The 16,896-nt window shown below is 37.3% G+C and overlaps 1 protein-coding gene across 1 annotated transcript in view; it reads left to right on the top strand.

Annotated features, from left to right (window-relative positions):
* Positions 1–10,954, top strand: part of LOC102208245 (L-amino-acid oxidase-like) — a 57,891-nt gene extending 46,937 nt beyond the window's left edge. Inside the window, exons 8-10 of the mRNA XM_005754802.1 lie at positions 10,005–10,053; positions 10,306–10,548; positions 10,910–10,954. Coding sequence (XP_005754859.1) covers positions 10,005–10,053; positions 10,306–10,548; positions 10,910–10,954 — 337 coding nt within the window. The remainder of the gene's footprint in view (positions 1–10,004; positions 10,054–10,305; positions 10,549–10,909) is intronic.
* The last annotated feature ends 5,942 nt before the right edge of the window (positions 10,955–16,896 follow it).

The following is a 16,896-nucleotide window of genomic DNA, read 5'->3' as shown; positions in this document are numbered from 1 at the left end:
CCCATTTCACTGCAGGGCAACCTGCATGTGACGAATAAAGCTTTGATTGATTGATTGATTGGTCTTGCTTTGCTTCCCCTGTTTGTGTCATGTTAATTCGTGTCAGCTGTGTTCCCTGTGTGTCCTCATGTCTCTCACTATCCTTCTGTGTATTTATGTCAGCATCTCCCTCATGGCTGTGTGTCTCTCCCTGTTCTGTACAGGGTACAATACAATACGATAATTATAATTCTACAACTGTTTATAACTTACATAGCTTTATATTTATATCCTGTACATAGCTTATATACCCACTACAGCCTGTACATACTTATAGTTGTAGCATATTCATAACATACCTTCATACCGTGTACATTGTAACATACCCATAATAGACCCATTTTTGTACCCTCATACCTATAACAGACCAATTTCTGTAATATATTTATATACCTATATTATTGCTGATCTATATTGTAATATATCTATATCATGGCTAAAGCACTTCTGGATGGATGCAAACTGCATTTTGTTGCCTTGTACTTGTGACATGTGCAATGACAATCAATAAAGTTGAATTCTATTCTATTCTTGCCCGTTGTGTTTAGATTCCCCAGTTTAGTGTTGATATCACTTTTTACCCCAGAGCAATTAAAGCTGTGTTTTTGAGTTTAAGTCCTGTCTCAGTGAGACTGCATTCTCTGTCCTTTCTTGGCTGTATTACACAACCACATCATGACACATAATTTGTTTTGTGATATTAGATCATAATCACAAGTAAGCAACTCATGAAAAATGTGGGAAAATCGTATTTTGTTAGTTTGAATAATTATAATACACAATTTCTGTTTGATAGCGTGAGCAGACTTCTTAAACCTCCGCATAACACGTTAGGATGTATTTACTGGCAAGATCAACACTATCAGTTCACAGTTCATGTCTGTAACCCTCTGAATGTAGACTAATAGACTATGTGCACGTTAGCATATGCTACTTCCGGTGTGGAAACTCCTGTGGGGAGTTTTGTTTCCGGTGACCTATTCATGCCTGGTTTACGGTCCAAAACAAGTTAAGCAAATGAATGAATCAAGCGGCGATTTACATTTCTATAGATGTCTCGGGCATTTACCCAATATATCTGTAAATGATGTTCATCGATTTGTCGATATTTTTCCCCCGCGCCTCAGAGCAAAAGAGAAAAGGGATTCAAATGTTATAATTCTCAGTATCTGTAAACAGCTGTCCCTCGTTTATTGTGTTATGTTCTAAAAATAACCAGCGATAGGTGAAATCAAGTAGCCAATTTTATTTTTTGACGGTGCAAAACGTTTCACGGAGGAGATCGTCTGCAGCGATCAGGACACAGGACACAATGTGATGTAAAAAAAAAAAGAAAAAAAAAAGCATGCAAACTTGCACTAAAAAATCCGCGAAACAGCGAGGTGAACGGTGAACCGCGTTATAGCGAGGGACCGCTGTAATTTTGAAGGTAAGTCACAACATACCCTTTGTAAATACTAATGTATAGAAACCCTTACCAGTAATCATTCTTTTTTGAGTGGCTTTTTTTCAGACTAGCTGATATCGACATAATGGGGAAACATCTGGTTTGACTATTCTTCACCTGTAGTTTGAATGCTGAACATTTGCCTGTTTGAATCATAAGACCAGTCACTATACAGAGATGTGCTTCTGAATGTGGACGATGTGTCTTCTGCTGCAGTAATGCAGTTCTGCTTGTGCTGAGTAATGTAAACAAGTGATTGATCTAAACTCCTTAAACGTCAAAATTGATCATTAGATTTTTTATGACACAACAGTGGTGAGTGTTCCCACCTTCTGCTCTTTGTAACTTAATGCAATCCTTCCGTTTTCGAGTTTTGGACATGATTTTTGAGTATATCTTCGCAGTAGCGATTGACCGCAAAGTAAAGCTACCGGAAATGTACAACCCTACATCCGGTCTCAAACCAGGAAGTTAGCATTTTCTCGTGCACAGGGTCTATTGCCTCAACAGATATTTATATTGTCTGATAGATGCACATTTCTTCCTGTCGAACAGAGAGTATCCTTCCTAAATTCATTAAAGAAGTTCTGCCTGTCATCTCCCCTGGCCTCTCTCTATTATAAATTAATGCCTTGAATCTCAAATAGTCTTCACACTTATGCAACACATACTTCAGAATTCAAATCCGTCTCATTTGCACCCCTCACAACCTCAACAGTCTCAACAGCCTCCGTTGCCTCAGGGAATGCATGTCTGCCATTACCAAATGGATGCATTCAAATATCCTCAGTCTAATTCTGGTAAAACTGAGGCTCTAGTGCTCAGCCCTAAAGTTTCTTTAGGAGGTCAATCCCTATATGGACCCCATCACCAGTAACATCAAGTCAGCTGCTAAAAGCTGTGGAATAATTTGATTATTTAGGGTCCTGTGCATTAAAGTAATAAATCAAGAAAATGACTTGTCATTTCAATGCACACCTGTTTTCACTGAGAGGTTATTTGAATACTGTCATTTAATGGATTAGTAGATTCAAACAGTGGCCTGGAAATGAGTTCCAATCCCCAATGCTTGATCTAACAAAATGCATTTATATTAGATCAGGAATATAAACATGACATTTGCAAACTGAATATTTATGCTAATGTATTTTGTAATGCTTTATAATATTATTTCTATTTAAAATAAGATTACACAGTATAAAAAATAAATGAATACATTTTAAAAGATCAAAATAACTTTGGTAGACATAACTTACACGAGCTCGGTTAGCAAAACATTCGATTTTTGCTGTTTCTTTAGTCATTAGAAACAGCTGCAGCAAGACTTTGCATAAAATAATCTGACACGTGTGGTGAAAAAATACTTGGAATAGAGAATCTGACCACTGTAATTCTGAGTAATGGAGCCCCAGAATGTCCTTTTGCATAATACGAAAAGCCCACATATGTCTGCTGCTGTAACAGTGAGCGTCATCAACACACGCAGAGGCATCAGTGCATATCAGTCAGTGAGGTTGAAGAGGTCATTAAAGACAAGCATAACACTGCGAACAAGGTGAGTGCTCTCTGACATAACATTTTTAAATTCTCTTTCCACAGATAATCAAGTGTCTCTTTATTTCTTAAAATATTGGTATTTAATGAAAAAGACTGCAGACAGTCTTCAGGAAATATTTGGGATTTTCTACACATATTTTTAAACATTTTAATTTAGTGTTTGTCTCAGTTAGCTTACTCATCACTCTGAGTAGCAAGTGGCTCCATAGTGTATTGGTGAAGTTTGCCCAACAAGTTGAAGGTCCCCAGCCAGATCCTGGGAAGTGAGGCAAAAGCCCTTTCGGATTGCATCACAAAGGAGATGTGGCATAAAACCAAGCATGCTGCTCTCTGCCACCTGATACCTGCTGTGGTGACCCGAGAGAAGATGAAAGAAGCTTCATCATTTTGAAATAGATTTAAATCAACAATATTAGAAGCCTTGAGCTTACTTTTTTATTAATGCAAACTGCTACACAATGTTATTGAAAAATAATGACCAATCAATACGTTGATAATAAAAGTGGGTATGCATCATGCTGCATCACTTTAAATACTATTTTGAAAGAGCTGTAAACAGAAACAAAGAAAATATCTAGTGAGACCAAGTGAGGCAGAACTATTCAGTAATAGCACTGCATAGTAATAATTTAATTGACTGTGTTAGTGTTCTTATTGTGTTTATGTGTGATTTGAAACTGGAATTTTCCAATTTTGGAATTTTTCAATTTTGTGTTTCATTTGGGTGAATATATTATTTGCATAAATGACGTATGTGGGCATGTCATTAAAAATAACAATGATAACTAGTTAAATCATTGACAATTTATAAAAACTGAAAATAAAGATTCGATATGAGTCATGCCGGTAACACTGCTTTTGCCAGCTAAATATCTAAACTTTTCTGCTCCCCTTCGGAATCTTTTTTTAGTAAAATTAGCAACAAAATAGATGAAAAAACCCTTCACTATACAAAATTTATATTACTGGCAAGTTGTACAAAAAATATTTAGAAGAAAAGTGAATATTCTATGGAAAAACATTCATCAGTGTTATACTGATTCACATTTTATTAATCTATAGTAGTTCATCATATTTTATAAAATCATATGTGTGTTGTGGCTGAGGACCATGTAATACCTTCCCCATACATATTCCACTGTAATCACAAATAAACAGAGTTCAGCCTGCTTTCAGAAATAATAGCTAACTGTGAACACAAACACCAGACGCTTTATGACAGAATGCTGTTTGTGATCACTTTACGCTGGCATAAAAGGCATTTAGCTGTTGATGAATCATATGAGCTTCATGCCAAATCAGTCAAGGCCCAGGTTAGCAACGATTGTCACTACCACCACTGGCATGCTGCTGATGCCATTTTGTATTACTGCTTAGTACAGAAAATGCCACTTTTCACAGTGGGGAGTAATGCGTGTTACTAGTTGCACCCACTTGACACAGGTATGAAAACCAATTGTTTTACATCACAGTTGCTTAACTGTCTGTCCTTCTTTTTAACTTTTCCCTCCTCATATTCTACTCATTCTTTAAATTTAATTTTCTCCTCAGACCTACGCGATTTACAACAGAAATGTCAGTTAATGCTACATCAAACTATCTTCAGGACTACATCTACTACACAGCTGGCAGCATAATGTTCACTACCATCACTGCATTGAGAATCATCCTCCTTCTACCTCTCTGTGCCTTCGTCCTTTATCTGGGTCACCAACAATGGAAGCAGCAGCGTTCATTTAGAACAGCTAGCCACGCTGACATTTTCACCTATCACATGGCTGCCATGGAGCTCATCTTTGTCATGGGAGTCTTCCTTAGCTTTGGTGGCACATGCACTAATCAGTCCGTGATTGCAGCTGTCGGATCAATAGCTAGTTTGATTCCTTATTTTGGAGAGATTCTTTTTCATGTCCTGACCTGTGTAGAGCACTACTTGGCTGTTGTCCACCCCATTATCTACATGGGTTTAAGAACTCCCCGTGGTGTCAGGATCAGAAACATCACCATTGGTTGCGTTTGGCTTCTGTGCTTTGGACTGATAGGTGCTGATGCTCTATTAACCCCTAACAACAACTACATCCAAGAGCTCTGCCTTTTGGTTCTCTCTGTAATAACTCTATCTTTCTGCAGTGTCTCTGTTCTCTGTGCTTTGATTCGCCCAGGGCCAGGGGAAGGAGGCAACCAAAAAGACCACGTTCACCAAATAAAACAGAGAGCTTTCTATACAATTGCAACTATAACCTGTGCTGTGTGGTTGTGGTTTGCTGGGCATCTTATTTCCATTGCCATTAGCATGTCACCTTTATTGAGCATTAATGTCAAGTATGTACTGTTACTGAGTACAGCTTGGTTTAACCTCCCCAGCTGTTTGGTGTTACCTCTGCTGTATCTATACAAGGAAAGAAAACTTTCATGGGTCTGTTTTAACAATAAGTGAAAAGAAGGATTGGGTTTGAATATATCAGCTGCCAAACACTGTGATACCGTCACAAAAACCCTGTGTGATGAACCGAAGATTTCAATTTTTGATTCATCAATCTGTAATACCTTCTTCCAGTCTGGTGGTGTTTCATACCTCAGGCAAGCCTCTTTGTCTTATTCTAACATCTTAGCAATGGCTTTCTTGCTGCATCTCATCCTGTCAAACAGCTCGAAGTCTTCTCTTCAAAGTTGAAACTGAGACCTGCTTACTATGACCACTATTACTTTGAGCTTGAAGCTGTTTTACCGTTATTAGGACAAAACAAGCTGTTAACTTTCAGAAAATGTCCTCTGATTCAGCTGTGTCTTTAGTCTGCCAGACCTCTTCATATTCCGAAGGTATGATACCACAGTGTGTTTCAGCACTTCTTTTATACAGACAGAAGTAATCTTGAAAAATTGGAACACCAGGAATTAGTAGCACCAGCTTTCAAGGCTTGAACAACTTGCTGCAGAAAAGCTTTAAACTATTAACCAATTTTGTGTTCCCTTAAAGGATTTTTGTATAATTCTGAAATGTACATTATTTTTACGGGTGTAGGTAACCTTTTTTAATCTCTAGCAGTTCAACACTTACCCTTCTATCATTTCAAGCTAATTATTTGAGCAACATAAGTTGCAAAAAATAACTGGGATGGCAGCTTAGGTTAATATTGACATTAGCATAAAACAAAGAAAAAATATAGAAGACACAAAGGGTGTCCATTAAAACTATTTTGAAAAGGAGGCACTCGCTTAACTTCAACAGCATTAAGAAACTGTTGACAAAAAAAGTGTAAACAGTCATGAATGGAATCACATAAAACTTAACATTTGGTCAGCTAGAAGAATATTAAGAATCAAAAAAAATTATCTGGAAAAAAAACAAACATGTAACAATGAAAGTTTTAAACTGCAGAGACCTTTTCTAAGGTGTTTGTGTAGTAACTGATCTTATATTATATACAGCACCTTTGTTTAATAAATATCCATGTGTTGTTTAGTCAGAGTGAGGTTTCTGTAGAACATCTAGGATAGTAGAGCCATTTGCAGTTGCATATTGTGCATTTGACAGCACAGTTTTAGATGTTTATCAGTTCGCTTATTTCTCACCTTAACATTGTAACAATCAAGCATTTACAGTAGTTAGGCTCAATCAAACTGTCCTCGCAGTTCAGATATGTCTTCACAACGTTGTTTCAACTGGTCCTGTTCCTTAAACTGGTAATGATTGTTAAACTGGCACTCCCAACAGCCATATCCACACTTTGTTGTATACTAAATATGTCATTCTTCCATTCAAAGATACCAAATTAACATACTTTGTGATTCAAGTCTTAATTTGTATACTTATTATTCACTACTAAAAGTGATTGAATGTATTTCTCACATTGCTAATAACAATGACAGCTCAGGTTGTGAATCAGGTATTGGAGACAATGCTCTGTGAACTGTGTGTATTGCTGTATTAAAATGAACACCTGTTGTTATTTATGGGTTACCTGAATCCTGTTAAATGTAATGAATTGGTGGGTTTATGTAGAGCTACTGATATAGAAATAAAGTAAATCAATAAGTAATAATAATAATAACAATAATAATGATAATGATTGCAAAATCATTACGTATTCTCATATCCTCGTGATTGAATTAAACACAGATGTGAAAAGTTCTGCTTTTCTTACATTTTTGGGTGATCATTTCGAGTTTATCATTGTTTTTCTCTACTGACTAGAAAAATGAAAAACAAACTAATCTAAATAAAAACTGAGTTATCATAGTAGGAAAGACAAAATCTGTGACATTCATAAAGTTTTTGGTCATTATTGTTTGTGTAAAATTAGTCATCTGTGGTATACATATTTCAGTACAGAGTACTATTTTGATTTAAGAATGAAAGGCCAACTTAAATAAGCCCAGATGCTTTTCTTTCCTGAGACTGAGACCTGGATAACTGAGAACCTTCCCAGATAATGAAAGGCCATGACTGCTGCAGCTTTTCTGTGTAACTATGCATTATATCCTCAAATTTAGATAAAAGGATGGCATTTACTGTATATATGAGTACTTACAGTAGTAGCAACTAACATGGTGCATGGTGGTAGACCTGATGGCTAATTTATCTTAAATGCAACAAACAAGTCATTCCCATCTAACTGGTACTTTCTCAGTTGTTTAGAGCGTTGGAAAGTTGAAAAACCCAAAAGAGAATGTGAGTGAAAAAGAAATAAAATGCTCTTGATGGATGGTGGTCTTTATGATATTATTATTATTATTATTATTATTATTATTATTATTATTATTATTATTGATATACCTACAAAGAGAGGCCATTTGATTTACTTCTATATCAAGGTCCCGTATTTTAAACTTTTTTATTTATTTATCTTATTTATCTATATCATTTTTATTTGATTTATTTGTTTCTACATCTACAGTGAGCAACTTTAGCTAACAGTAGTTTACAAATGGAGTAAATAAACAACCCATCAGCTATCAGCATAAAATCGACATTAGGACAAAATTGTATTGAGACTGTGACTTCAGATACGTTTTTGGTAGTGATATTAGCCAGCAAGATTGACATTTTTGTTAGCATTTTTAAAAGGAAAGACATGTAAATATATACCACCATTGTTGCTCAAGTCTACACTTGTGAGTCACTTGTAAAATGAACACTTGTAAAATGAATGTTACTGCTCTATGAGCTACAATCATATTTCATTGCAATGATGCTTTAATTAAAGGAGATGTAGAGATTCTGCTTATAGTTATTTCAGTCCTGTTACCTGTACGGAAACATGTTCATGATGTTCAGGATATTACTACTATATGCTGAGGCATAAAAAATAGAATAAGTAACTGTACTTTTTATGATTGTTGACACTTGGGGCATATTTTCTTTCTGTTGTCATAAAGTGAACAATAGCTATAAACTAATTACACACAAATACTCATGGCTGTTTTGGTGCATAAGTAAAGCACTGATTTAAAAATAGTTAAATAGAAAAATAGAAAATAGTTTTTATTAGATGTAGAATAATGAGGTCATAAATCACTCTGTTGCTTCATGCAAAAATATTATGCAGTCCTGTGACTGTGAGCATAATCAACACCCGCTCAAGCATCAGTGTGCATTTGGAGTGACTGACTAAAGGGCAAGAGGGCACTCCCGAGGGGCACTACAGACAAGGTCAGTCTTTTTCATTCATTATATGCTATCATTTAACTATTTAAATGACTGATTTCATTACACCATCATTCCAGTACAGTGGTAATGTTACATATGTTTATTAAAATACATGTAAGCACCTGCCTCTATCGTGCATATACTACATACATCTTACCTTTTTGCACATATACTGTAGTTTTGTTTTTGGGGTCATAGTAGGTCTATCTGAGTAATAATTAACCCTGAAATATTGCTTTCTATTATCTACAAATGAAATTTTAATGCTGTGACTAACAGGGCTGCAAAACAATTACTCTTTAGACTTAACAAAAAAACATTATGAATTATGAAGGATGAATGAAATCATAAATAATCATTAATCAAACTTGAGGGCTTTATGGATGCTACAATTCACAGTATTGTAACTTCAGACTATTATGTTATGATTCTACAAGAGCTGGGGAAACACACGTGCCATGGTACCAAGGTTGATGTTATTCTCAAGCATGGGTCTGTTGGTGATACATGTGATACAAGGACACATCTGGTGTTCCCTTGTCTGTTTCTGGGCTGCCAAACACAACCTCATTGTTAGCTTTTCTGCCAAAACTTCCAGACGTCTCCCTTCCTGTTTGCCAAGACTGGCCCTGCCTTTAATGCCAGCCTCTTGTTGGGTTAATTTTCCTGTCCTGCCTGTGCCTTGCCTCTGTCCTTTTTCTGCTGGGGTGGGCAAGTAATTGTGATCAGGATGTATGGCCTAAGGGCTTCTGGACTCTTGGGGTCTCCTGGGTCCTTCTCTTACTTTGTCTGGTGTTGTTGTAGCTTCTCGCCCTCATTATAAGTACATTTCATGACATTTCATGTGAGTCTTAATAAGAATAAATAAGGAGAAGAAAAGAAAAACTCTAATGAGAGGAGTTAGGGTCATCGTATATTATGGTGATTACAAATCAAATTTAATTCAAGACACGATACCATAAAACAAAATATTTGCAATGTAACATGAAATGTAACATGAAAATTATTTATAAATTATTAAGCATGTCTTAAATCCATACAGGGTTCAAAAAGACTAGAAAGTAGAAACTGAGACAACAAAGTTAACGGCAAAATTATTTCTGAAGCCACAGAGCAAGACAGTCAGAAATGTTTCCCATAGAGCATTAGAAAGTTTGCATGTTGAGGCGATGTTCATGACTGCATTGCTTTTCAGAAGCACAAAGGTCAATCTTTTTACATCCTTAATTGGTTTCTTCATTGTTTTTCCTCATCCTACCTTAAATGTAGGCATATTAAATTAAACCATCCATCCATTCTCTTCCTTATCAGGGTCACGGGGGCTGGAACCTGTCCCAGCTATCAGAGGGCGAGAGGCAAGGTACACCATGCATGTCTTTGGACTGTGGGAGAAAGTCAGAGTACCTGGAGAGAACATGAGGAGAACATGCAAACTCCACACAGAAAAGCCCAACCAGATTGCTGTGAGGCAGCAGTGCTAACCACTGCACCACCGTGCTGCCCTTAAATAAAACCAACAACAACTAGTTTGGACTGATAAGACATAACAATAATCCTCCCTGCCTATTGTATTTATCTCTTAAATTTTGAGTTTTGGTCCTAAGACCTACAGAAAACAGACAACATGTCAGTGAACTCCACCTTCAACTTTTTTCTGGAGTACGACTGCTTCAACCATACAGCTAGCTCAAACATGTTCACTGCCATCAGTGCAATGAGAGCCATCTTTCTCCTCCCTGTCTCCACACTTGTCCTCTACCTGGGTTACCAGCAATGGCGGCAGCAGCATTCCTTTCAAACAGCAAGCCACTCTGACATCTTCGCCTACAACATGGCTGCTACAGAGCTGATCTGGGTAGCTGGATGCTTCTGTACCTTTGATGGAACATACAATAATCACTCAGCTATGTTTACAGTAGGATCCATTGCTTCCCACACTGGTTTGTATGCAGAGATGGGTTTTCATATCCTGAGCTGTTTAGAGTGCTACCTGGCTGTTGTTCACCCCATCTCCTACTTACATTTTAAAAATGTCCATGGGGTCAGGATCAGAAACATCAGTGTTGGTTGTGTTTGGCTGTTTTGCTTTGGACTGATAGGAGTGCATCAAACTTTAACCTCTAACAGGCTTGTCCCATTATTCTTTGTTTTGGCTCTAGTGATCATGATCACATTTTTCTGTAGCCTTTCTGTTCTGTGTGTTCTGATTCACCCAGGACCTGGAAAAGAAGGTGGGGAAAACCAGCGTGTTGACCGATTAAAGCTGAGAGCTTTCTTCACCATCATAGCTATAACCTGCACTGTGTGGTTGTGGTTTGTTGGACTCCTTGTTACCAAAGCACTGAGCGAGTCACCTCTCCTGAGTAACTCTATCAAGTGTATGGTGGAAAAGAGTGCAGTCTTTTTTAACCTGCCCAGCTCTTTGGTGTTATTTATGCTTTACCTTAAAAGGGAAAGGAAACTCTTGTGTTGCTGAAATAAGTGAAGGCAGCAAACGCATGTAACTACGCATTATTGACTGCCCAGTTAAATGACTTAAGAAAAAACTGGTTATTTAGTGTATTTAGAAGATATGGTGGCAGATACGCCATTGTGGCACCTCCTAAATTGAAAGGTTGACAGATAAGGAGGAATAACTTAGTTCTTGTTATGGTTACTCATAACAATAGTACCTGGACAATGGAGCACTTACTTTGTGCTGCATGGCTGAAAGTACTTTACTTAGAAAACCAATAAACCAGAAACATTAGTCAGTACAGTTTAACTGGTGGTAAAATTAATAGTTGTTCACTGAGCTGTTTCAAGTTAAGAAGGACAACCTGGTTATTCTGGGGGAAAAAAGGTATTTTGAAGGATTAATATCATTTCATTATTAAAGAGGACCTACATGCATTGTGCTAATTTCCGACTGAAATCTAATGAGTTTCAGTCAGAGAAAAACATTACGCCATCCTTTGTAGAAGCCTACCTTTAGCATTTTAACCCTCTCGAGGCAGGCGTTGCCGAATTACCCCACATACATATTTTATGAGTTTTTTTTACTCAGAAGTACCACTGCAGGACGTGGTTGTGCATTAGCAACTAAAACTTAATTTGAGCCTGAGAGGGTTAATGCCTGTTAAGCGGCGGTGAATAGCATCATCATTTAAAACCAAGGACATTGTGCTTGGCTCAAAAACATAACTTTACAGTTTAGGGCTAAGTTTAGGATCATCACTGATGGTGACTTAATAAATGAATGGCTTGATTTGAATGTCTTTATAAATCAATAGAAAAATATTTAATAGGCCTACTTACCTTTCTAATGTGACGTTGTTGTCCCTGGCTCTCTTTCTCTCTCTCTTTCCCTCCTGCTCTGTTCCTGAACTACCGCAAAGGACAACGCTCGCGTGCGGAGTGAAGTGGAAAAAACGTGCGAGAGAGAGGGTGAGAGAAAGGGAAAAAAAAACACAGAGCCGACTCGCGTCATTCACTTTAAAGAGTCGGCTCCAAGAGCCATTTCGTTCGCGACCGTCACATCACTACTATGTCCTAGTTATGCTTATACTTCACGCCGTTTTAGTTCATATATAAATCAGTGCGTCGTTAAGTTAGGGTGATATTAAGACAGTTTGTCTTAGGTTGTTTGGAGCTTTTTTTATGGCTGTATTTGTTAAGATAGGTTTACAGTCCTGATAAACGCAAACGTTTAACCCTGAAACCCTTTAAAGTATCCAGTTAACCTTCTGGGGTTAACTGACGGCACGTCAAAATCACATGACCAATTTAAGACGACACAGCTACAAGATGCAGCGAGTCTCCATTTCAACAGTTTTTGAATTGTGTCGATGGGCCACGTAAAACCAGAGTTATGATAAAAATACACACTATGTTTTTTTCTGAACAAAACAGTGGTGTTTACAGCGGGAAGAACGGTAAAAACTGTGTTTTCTACAGACAGCGCTAGCAAACACTCTCCGCTTGCGAGTGAAATAAGAAAAAGAAAAAACACCCCTTCCCTATTGGTGTTAGAGTTTACCATGTCAGCCTATCAAAAAAATGATATGGCAAACATGTGACATTTGGTTGTTTAGGGAGAAGGGGAAGTTTTTAGGAGTGACACCCATGATGGAAAGCGGGTGGCGAAAGAAAGAGAGAGAGAGCGAGTTTTCATATGTGAGACATTAGTGACGTATAGCGTGTTTGGAGGCTAAAGTTAGTGTGTTGTGTAGTTATTGTCTTGTATTGTGTGTCAGTTATACTGCTGAATTTCATATTTGCTCTAAAAAAGCCATCAAAGGCAGATTCCAGTGTAAACACTGTTCCCACATGGAAAACTGGACTGATGCACCTCCTGCTGTCAGACCTGCAGGGTTTAGGCCTGTGCTGTTCTCCTCTGTCTTATACTGAACACAAACTACATTTTTTGGACTGGCACAAATAATTTGTGTGCCTTCTAATTTGGTGCAGAACACCTGATTGTTCTGTAAATAGATTTAAATGGTTATATAAAAAACGCCTGAGGCCTTGGCTGCATTTTCAGGTAAATAGTACCTGATAACTTTGTTGTTTGCAAAACTTGTGCATAAATTTTAGAAATGTACAATTTATTTTTGCATTTCAAGTTATGAAAATGATTCGTTAAGCATGTTTGTGGGTTTTACAGTAAAAAATATAACTTTTTTCTACTCTGGTTTTGAATTTTTTGTCTGAATTTAGATCAACTGTGCTAATATAGTATACTAAAATGAAAAAATAGCTCAAATTTCAGATATTTGAGGTTGTGCTGAAAATAATGATACCAAACAAGGCAAGGAAAACATATTTTAAAGGTGAAATATAGAGGTAAAATCAAAAGTAGTCAAAAACGGCCAATTATACCCTGGACCCCAGAGGGTTAAAATGGCTTCATAGAGCAAATGTGTCAGATATGTAATCGCCATGATGGTTTAAAATGGTCCTCAGCACAAGGTTGTATTATACAAGCACAGAGCAAACAGTTGGTGCCCAGGCTGAATGTCCATTAGATTTGAATACTGTATTCAAATGTTGTCCATGTAATGTGGATACCTCATGATGCAATGAATTATTATAATGTAATGATGTTTTATATTTGTAAGTTTGTGTTTTGTTTGTGCACACCCTGCCCATCACTTCATCCAAGCAGAAAAAACTGACTTGTCAGGTAAACACCTGTAAAAAGCACTATTTAAATAAAGCCAACATCACCCGCTTTTGATGTAATGTTTGTGAGATTACATTAAAAGATTCATTAAGTACTAGTTCTTGAACTAGCTCCACCAACAGAGTAATGCATTTTTTGTCTTTTATTATCAATGTTTTAGTGTCATGTGCAATATAAAGAAACGTGTTTTCCTGTAAAATGACTAATTTCCTTTGCTCTCAGCAAAAATGCCAAACACAAAAAAGAACCACACATAAAGTAGGTAAATATAATAAACGATATTTTAAAAACAATAGAAACACTTATATAGAGCTGCACAAAGTTCAAGAAAAGAAATACAATAAAAATATAAGATGCATATATAAATGAAATGTATATAATGAGATGTATATAAATGAAATAAAAACCATCTTAACTGACAAAAGGCTGTTTAAATTTGTATACAACTTAGAATACACGCTATATCAGCATGTGCAGGAGAGACAGCAGTGAGCGCATGAGTTATGCATGAGCAAATTGTGAAAAAATCAACAATTATAAGACAATTTTTAGGTGTTGCCCAGCTAAAGATTGCAGTTGTTGTGCATCCTAAAATTATGAAACACATAAATGACTGGCTCCAACCAGCTCCATGCACTATGTGCCTGCATGACATTGTTTAACCAGAACACACACCTCCCTTTGATTGCAGGTTATTTGAATCCTGTCAGATATAATGGATTGCTAGAAAGAAGCGTAGCGACTGGTATGGAAATATGTCAATTATGCTCAGTCAAGGCACTTACAATACAAAGGCCTATTATTCAGCATTCATAAACAGTATGTTTAGGTATTGTAAAATTAGCTCAAAACCAAATTTACCTACTCAGTTAGTTTGCGCAAAAATTACATTAATCCTCTACAAAGTCAACATAGTCAGTTGCTGCTAGCATGACCGTCAGCAATTCAGTACGCATTGCATTCTGACGCATAGGATCCCAAATGATTTGAAACGGAAATTTACAAAAGCCCACTGCTATCCAGCTGCTGTGACACATAAACATTAAAGCAGGCAGAAACAGCATCAGTCCACATTTGGACTGAACAACAGACTGTTGAGTTGGTGAATTACACATAGGAGGAAACACCATAACTGAGGTGAGAATTTCATAACATAGTAAATATTTTCAAAATGCAATTTATTCATTTTTGTACAATAAAAAAAGAAAAACTAAGCTTCACTTTTCTAAGGAGCTTGAAAAGAATAATGACAGGAAATGAAAATAAAATTGGATGTAGTCAGTACCAAAATTGTAAAAGCACTGCGACCCTTTTCTCTTTTTGTCTGTTTTGCATTGCTTTGTTTTACATGGTTAAAAATATTTTCTTTTACATGTAAAATTTCTTCAAGAATTTCTTGACTGTCTCTTTCAACCTTCTTCACTCCATCTCACTGCTGTTTTATCCTTCTAATTACTTTTGCTTCCTCAGACCTACAAAGTATACAGAACAAATGTCACGTAACCATACCTCCAGCTATCAACTTGATGACGACTGCTTCAGCTACACAGCTAGCTATAACATGTTCATTGCCATCAATGCATCAAGAGTCATCCTCCTCCTCCTCCCTCTCTCCACCTCCATCCTCTACCTGGGTCACCAGCAGTGGAAGAAGCACGGCTTTGAAACAGCAAGCCACTCTGACAACTTCACCTACCACATGGCTGCCATGGAGCTGATTTGGGTCCTGGGGTTATTTTGCAACTTCATTGCCTTACACACTAATAACCCAGTGATGAAAACAGCAGGCTCTGTTGGTTCTTTAATTACTTACTATGGAGAGACTCTTTTTCATGTCTTGACCTGTGTAGAACGCCACCTGGCTGTTGTCCACCCAATAATCTACCTGAGTCTTAAAAATGCCCGTGGCGTCAGGATTAGAAACATCAGCATTGGCTGTGCTTGGCTGTTGTGCTTTGGACTGATAGGGATCCACAGGGCTTTAACAAGTCACAGCAATCTCATTCTTTTGTTTTTCTTTTTGTCTCTCTCAATAATCCTCACATCCTTTTGCAGCCTCTCTGTTCTCTTTGTGCTGATTCACCCAGGGCCAGGGAAAACAAGCAGGAAAAGGGACCAATCTGACCAATCAAAGCGCAAAGCTTTGTACACGATTACAGCTATAACCTGTGCACTGTGGCTGTGGTTTTTTGGGCTTCTTATTTCCAAAGCTCTGAGAAAGTCACAATTTCTTAGCAGTAGTGCCAAATGTGTGACGATGACAAGCGGGGGCTGGTTAAACCTGCCCAGCTCTTTAGTATTATTTATGCTCTACCTACATAGGGCAGGGAAACTGTCCTGCTCCTGTTTAAAACACCACTGAAGACTAGGATTCAGTATACTGTATCAGACCAACATACAGTGTTGTGTAGTAAGGGAATACACATATTCAAATTACAAAATATGAATAACTGCATTCCATTACAGTTACTGTTTAAGAAGTTGGTATTCAGGATAATTCATTTATTTATTTATATAGCGCCAAATCACAAAAGTAGTCGCCTCAAGGCACTTTATATTGTAAAGTAGATTGTACAATAATAGATACAGAGAAAAACCCAACAATCATATAACCCCCTATGAGCAAGCACTTTGGCGACAGTGGGAAGGAAAAACTCCCTTTTAACAGGAAGAAACCTCTGGCAGAACCAGGATCAGGGAGGGGCAGCCATCTGCTGCGACCGCTTGGGATGAGAGTTACTTGGTTGAAATAAATGCATTACACAGCAGTTTTTTCCCATTTCACATGTCTATTTTTGTTAATTCCAAACCCAAATTTTTGGGGGGTTTGGGATTAACAAAAACATATTTTGTTTGGAAACCCAAACCAGATATGTTCCCTTAAAGCTGCGCACGTGAGCAATTGCGCACTGCCGGCATGGTCTCTGCGTTGCACACAAAAAACAATCTAACCCAAATTGAATTTAAAATTAAAACTTTAACAATTCTGTTTTGCAGTGTTAGTTAGTAAGTGACTGTCTGGGACTAGAACGATGCCAC

The sequence above is a fragment of the Pundamilia nyererei genome, unplaced genomic scaffold (assembly GCF_000239375.1).
Source record: "Pundamilia nyererei isolate P.nyererei 1_Seehausen unplaced genomic scaffold, PunNye1.0 scaffold00667, whole genome shotgun sequence".
Taxonomy (NCBI): domain Eukaryota; kingdom Metazoa; phylum Chordata; class Actinopteri; order Cichliformes; family Cichlidae; genus Pundamilia; species Pundamilia nyererei.
This window is presented reverse-complemented; position numbering and strand designations above follow the sequence as displayed.